Source organism: Triticum aestivum, chromosome 6D, assembly GCF_018294505.1.
Source record: "Triticum aestivum cultivar Chinese Spring chromosome 6D, IWGSC CS RefSeq v2.1, whole genome shotgun sequence".
NCBI lineage: Eukaryota > Viridiplantae > Streptophyta > Magnoliopsida > Poales > Poaceae > Triticum > Triticum aestivum.
The window spans coordinates 356,879,608-356,886,287 of record NC_057811.1 but is presented as its reverse complement, the minus strand read 5'-3'; the positions used below and the strand labels follow the sequence as shown (position 1 = coordinate 356,886,287).

The following is a 6,680-nucleotide window of genomic DNA, read 5'->3' as shown; positions in this document are numbered from 1 at the left end:
TCTGTGTCGTATTGCTATATATTAGTTTGCGTTGGGAGTACGTCATTTGCATGTTTTTTTAAGGATTTAAGGTAGGACATATGAGGTGTGTGGATATGAAGTGAGAGAAACGCGGTTTGCCCAGTCACCCTAGCGGACGCGCAGGTATATAGGGTCCCAAATTATGTGATCACTATATGCTCTTACACACCATCAACAGTATTCCCGTGAAAGCAAGTATGCTAGGCCGTTGATGGCACTACCCTCCGTGTATGTTTATTAGTCTTATCGTGGTTAAATTTGATCACATATTTAACTAGCAAAGTGTTAGTGCATCTCAGGGCCGCCACGGCGGAGGAGCGGCCTACGCCGGTGCCTATGTCTGTGTTCCGGCAGGCGTAGGAGAAACAACGGTACAACCCGTTCCTCCAATCGACTGCGAGCGCGCGAGTGAGGAGGCCGTGGCGGGCATGGCCGGACGAACCACAACTTCGGTGCAGAGCAGCGTGCGATCTACGAGCCTGCCCGTGCTCAAGCCGCCACTCGCCAGGAAGCGGTCGCCGCAGAGGCGCATCACGGACGAGGACACCACCAGTTGCACCTCCTACGCGCCACCGACAAACTTTCGTGCGGTTCGGTAGGAGTGGGACGACGACAACGCGGCACCAACATTTCCATCGTGGACCTCACGCCCACCGGTGACGGACAAGGCACAAACTTCTCCGAGGATGAGTAGGGCATGGGAGGCAGGGGCCTTGTGTCTTGTGTGGGCCAGTCCGTCTACCTTATTCTACTCTCCCTCGCCGGAGAACGCAACTTCATTTCATCGGTCTTATCATTGATGCCCATGGAGACGGCAGATGGAGGAGAACAAGGGCTTGGACGCTGGCCGCCGCCTTAGGATAGGTTTAGGGCCGGGACTTTTTTTCTTTCTTTCTAAATGTTTGAAATGTAATGAAAATTCGTCGTGTTTGCATAAATTTCGTCCGGTTAGTTTAATTAATTATTGAAATGTATGCTGACAGCGTTGGATGACAGTCTCAGACATCAATGTCGGTGAACTGGTCCCTGTTAGCGGACAGACGCGGGAGAAAATTGGCGGTTTAACGTTGGCAATGCCCTAATAAAACTGTTGCTATTTGTTTATACTTGAGCTCAGCGAATGTTTCCAACACGTGCTAGAGCCACCGGCCATGAGCAGTAAAGACAAATAACAAAAGGTTACAATGGTGTGCAGTGAGCAAGTCACATGAGCATCAAGATCCAGTGGCCTCACGATGATAAGAACACAGAATTACAGAGCGATGCGCGGTGAAAAGCTGTTTACGGGTGACTTTTACTCGTAATCACTACCTAATCCGCGCACAGTAGATCAAATCAAACGCGCTATTCACACCCGTGTCCCCGCCTGGCTACCTAACGGGCAGGGCTACCAGCTCAGTGAGTGACCACACTGACCAAGCCAGAGTGAAGTGGGCACTGAGCAGTGAGCACAGGGCGGGTGCTTGCCGAAGCAGAGCGAGGAAGGAGCAATGGGGGTCCGCTCGGCGGCCACGAAGCTGCACATCCCCCCGACCCACTCCGCCGCCCGGCGCTCCTTCTTCCTGCCCCTCGCCGCCGTCGCCCTCCTCTGCTCCGCCTCCTACCTCCTGGGCGCCTGGCACCACGGCGGCGGCTTCTCCCCTTCCTCCCCCTCCCGCTCCGTCACCATTGCCACCGACATCTCCTGCACCACCACCACCCTCACCCCCTCCACCACCACCACCACCACCACCACCGCTCAGTCCCTCGACTTCTCCGCGCACCACGCGGCGGCGGTCGACGCCGTGGCGGCCAGGGCCGCGTCCTCCGCGTCCTCGGCGCCGCGGAGGTACCCGGCGTGCCCGGCCGAGTACTCGGAGTACACGCCGTGCGAGGACGTGAAGCGGTCGCTGCGGTACCCGCGGGACCGGCTGGTGTACCGGGAGCGGCACTGCCCCTCGGGGCGCGAGCGGCTGCGGTGCCTGGTGCCGGCGCCGGCCGGGTACCGCAACCCGTTCCCGTGGCCGGCCAGCCGCGACGTCGCCTGGTTCGCCAACGTGCCGCACAAGGAGCTCACCGTGGAGAAGGCGGTGCAGAACTGGATCCGCGTGGACGGGGACAAGCTCCGGTTCCCCGGCGGCGGGACCATGTTCCCGCACGGCGCCGACGCCTACATCGACGACATTGGGAAGCTCATCCCGCTCCACGACGGCTCCATCCGCACCGCGCTCGACACCGGCTGCGGGGTAAGTTACCAAGCTTCTTAATCTTAATTAGCTCTGATTGCTTAACTAGGTTTAGAACGGATTGCTTGCTCGAATCCGGCTTAGTTCTTGTGGTAGTATTACTACATCTGGAGTAGTGAGAAATGGAAACGCGAACATTTCTTGCTCAACCGAGGTCAAACAGGTCTGTCAGATACTCTCAGATAGTAGCAGTCCTAGAGAATGTTGAAAACATATTACATGGGGTGAATTAATTAGTAGTACTAATATCACATTTGTTCAATTTTTCAATATTTGAATCGGCGATTTTCACCTAAAGCTGCGAATTATGCAACTATGAACTACAACTAGTACTAGTACAAGATGGTAACAAATTTGGCTTGTAAAGTTTTTTCCCTCCACTGAAACAGCACGAGTGGACTGTAAAATCTGCTTGTCACTTGACTGCTGAGTTCTCAGCTGTCACTCATTAAAAAAACTTGACCTGTCACTTTTCAGCTGGTGCCACGAAATTATTGACAAAAATATAGTGGCCTTTTTTCAACGAATGCACAGTAGCACAATTATGGCCACTGCCAGTCTGCACCTGTGACACCGTTCAAGTGTCGTCTATCTTTTCAGTAACGTTTACAGGGTAACTTTTCTTTGCGATCAAATGTACCGCCTTCACGTGCATTTGCTGATCCGCATAGGGCTGAATTTCAGTACCACTTGCCTGCACAAATGCCGACCTCCTATCTGAACCCAGAAGTAATTCCGTAGGAAGAAACTTTCCACTTTCGACCTCAGAACAAGCCAACCGTGGTGGTAGTACGTAGCATGGGAATGGCACGTAGTAGTGGTAGCATTTCTTTCTCTCTGATGCGTCGTGAGTGGCCCGTGCAGGTGGCGAGCTGGGGCGCGTACCTGCTCTCCCGGGACATCCTGGCCATGTCCTTCGCGCCGCGGGACTCGCACGAGGCGCAGGTGCAGTTCGCGCTGGAGCGCGGCGTCCCCGCCATGATCGGCGTCCTCGCCTCCAACCGCCTCACCTACCCAGCCCGCGCCTTCGACATGGCGCACTGCTCCCGCTGCCTCATCCCCTGGCACCTCTACGGTACGCCCACCTCATCTCTTCACCCAAACGCAATTCCATTCCACCCTAGTCACTCAGGCATATATACACATGCACTGTGAAAAATTGTGCAGATGGATTGTACCTGATCGAGGTCGACCGTGTCCTGCGCCCCGGCGGCTACTGGATCCTGTCCGGCCCGCCCATCAACTGGAAGAAGTACTGGAAGGGGTGGGAGAGGAGCAAGGAGGACCTCAACGCCGAGCAGGAGGCGATCGAGGCGGTCGCCCGGAGCCTCTGCTGGAAGAAGATCAAGGAGGCCGGCGACATCGCCGTCTGGCAGAAACCCGCCAACCACGCCGGCTGCAAGGCCTCCCGCAAGGCCGCCAAGTCCCCGCCCTTCTGCTCCAAGAAGAATGCCGACGCAGCATGGTAATTATCATAGCACCACATCCGAGTCATCAACATTTTGGTCAGTCAAATCAATGGCACACTTACCAGTTTCGTTGCTGTAATTGACCTCTCACGTTAGGTACGACAAGATGGAGGCCTGCGTGACGCCGCTGCCGGAGGTCTCGGACGCGAGCGAGGTGGCCGGCGGCGCGGTGAAGAAATGGCCGCAGAGGCTCACGGCCGTGCCGCCCAGGGTCTCCCGGGGCACGGTCAAGGGCGTGACGGCCAAGGCGTTCCAGCAGGACACGGAGCTGTGGAAGAAGCGGGTCCGCCACTACAAGGCGGTGATCAACCAGTTCGAGCAGAAAGGACGGTACCGGAACGTGCTCGACATGAACGCCCGCCTCGGCGGCTTCGCGGCGGCGCTGGCGAGTTACCCGCAGTGGGTCATGAACATGGTCCCGACCGTGGCCAACTCCAGCGCACTCGGGGTGGTCTACGAGCGCGGCCTCATCGGAAGCTACCAGGACTGGTTAGTCCTCTACCACAGGGCACGTCAACCGTACCACCACAAGGCCCTACCACAGTGATCACCAGCGGTGTGCCGGTGTCGGTGTCGGCGTCGTGGTCTGGCAACGGTTTCTGATCTCGTTGCATCCATTAATTCACTGCAGGTGCGAGGGCACGTCCACCTATCCGCGGACCTACGATCTCATCCACGCCGACTCGGTGTTCACTCTGTACAAGAACAGGTAACATACATACATAATCTGCATCAAAACTTCCCTGTAATTAACTTGCGTCAGTGTTCACCCTCTCTGACCGGCCGGCTTGCAATTCTGCAAGGTGTGAGATGGACACCATTCTGCTGGAGATGGACAGGGTCCTGAGGCCCGAGGGCACGGTGATCATCAGAGACGACGTGGACATGCTGGTGAAGGTCAAGAGCGTCGCCGACGGGATGAGGTGGGACAGCCAGATCGTCGACCACGAAGACGGCCCGCTCGTCCGGGAGAAGATCCTCCTGGTTGCCAAGACGTATTGGACTGCCAAGAACCAATAGCACCAGTGGAGTATAGCATCTATATAGTATTGCTCATAAGCACATCGCTCAGAAGATCTCAAAGTTGGATCGCCATTTGTTGTAGCTCCATGAACTGCTTATTTTATGCTCTTTATTTATGTCTTTATATAGGAAATTCGTCTCCAAGTAAGTTGTAAAACACAGCATAATTTGTATGTGTCACTTGATCGCTAAATTGCACAAAGTGATTAATAGAAGTACTGTTTGCGAGTTACTCCCTCTGTTTCAAAATATAAGATGTTTTTTGATACCATGACTGTCAAAAAACGTCTTATATTTTGATACGGGTGAGTATTTAAAATCCAGCTTGGCTACGTCTTCAGAAAAGTTAACCGATGAGCAACACCGGATTAAGGATTTATTCATAGCAGACCTAAGCTTTCAGATCTCGCAACTGTGTGAGGCTATATGCCATTTTTCTTCTTCAGATCTCGCAACTGTGCGAGGCTACATGCTTAGGATGCCCGACCGGCGACAAAATGGGGACCGTCTCAGAAGCGCTAGGGGGGACAATGGGGTCATGAATTGAATTGATAGACATATTGACAGGGCAGGAGGCCTCTCTAAAGTCTAAAGCGTCTGATCTGAAACTTTGCCATTGGTCCATACTGCATGCCCACATATTTTGGACAGTACGGAGGAGTGGCCAAACACTCGCAGCTAACAGTTGTAACAGCAAGGCCAACAGTTTCGCGGTACATGAACAGGTTAATTTGTTCGGTCCTGATTTGGACTGCTTTTACGGCCTGGCGATTGAAATTTTATTATCCTGGGCTGCTTTTCTTGGGCCCGTGGATCCTTGTTGAGTAGGCTGGCATGTTGTTGCAAGCCTGACCTCCCGATTCGGCCCATTTTGAATGTGAAAATCTTCACATTTTGAAAACCGGGTGATAGGGCAGGTGGGATTTTTCTTGTGGCGGCAAGAAGAAAAGTATTTGCATACAAAAAAAATCCACCTGCATAATGACTTAGTGGCTCGCAAAATGCTTATTTTCTTGTAGCTTTGGATGCCATCAGGGGAAGGACAAGCGCTGCCGGGGCCGCAATGAAGGCGATTAGGGCTCTTCACTCGTTAATTAAGACTTTGTAGGCCCCGAGAGCTGCATACGGGGCCGCGTCAAAGTTCCGTGTGAAGACCCTTGCCGGTTGGACTCAGATGGCTCCAACGGCTCCTGTACTGTCTGGCGACCTGGGCGGTCCGGGCGGCGATGGCGCGTGCGCCGCCGCTCCGTGCGGCCACGCCGCGGGCGCCATCGACGAGGGGGGCGAGTGGACAAAGGTCCGGCCGGTGACGGGGCAGATGCGCCTCTCGCCGTGCAAGGAGCTGGCTCCACGCCCAGATCGAGCTGGCGGCTGGTCGGGGAGCAGATTCCAGGCTCTGGCCGGAGAGAGCTCAAACGAGGAGACGGGGGAAAGCGATGCAGTGGTTGATGCGGAGCGTGGCAGGGCCCGTGCTCTGTTGGCGATTTCGTGGTGCAGGCGGAGGAGCTCGGGGGCTCCTTCAAGGCAGGGCGGTGGCCGCGGCCCCAGGCAGGCTGGGTCGATGCCCTGGCCGGTGCCACGGGCCGCTCCGACGGGGGCGGCCTTGTGTGGGCAGATGTGTACGGAGGCAGGCGACGGCCTTCTCCTTCATGCTAGTCCGGGGCAGCTCTAGCCGGCGGTGGCTCGGTCCGCGGTGGCGGCGGCACCGACAGTGCCACGGGATTCCGCGCCTAGGGTTGGGGAGGAGACGAACCCAGGGATGGTGGGCCAGGTCGGGCAAGTGGGCTGTAGCCCTGCGCCGGAGCCTGTGGCAGCCTTGGTGCAGTCGTCTTCGCCTGCTGAGAACCCATCATGCGCAAACACCGCTCAGGCCCAACTGGTTCAACAAGTGGTTCCCTAGCCCGGCCCAGGCCCGTTGGCGAGGCCATATAAGTGGTTGTGG

General features: G+C 55.8%; 1 protein-coding gene across 1 annotated transcript; it reads left to right on the top strand.

The window, feature by feature from the left end:
• Positions 1–1,407: 1,407 nt before the first annotated feature.
• Positions 1,408–4,970, top strand: LOC123145080 (probable methyltransferase PMT16). The gene is made up of 6 exons (XM_044564395.1): positions 1,408–2,246; positions 3,111–3,321; positions 3,414–3,711; positions 3,812–4,204; positions 4,347–4,424; positions 4,519–4,970. The coding sequence occupies exons 1-6, from the start codon at positions 1,512–1,514 to the stop codon at positions 4,733–4,735; spliced, it is 1,932 nt and encodes a 643-aa protein (XP_044420330.1). The 5' UTR covers positions 1,408–1,511; the 3' UTR covers positions 4,736–4,970.
• The last annotated feature ends 1,710 nt before the right edge of the window (positions 4,971–6,680 follow it).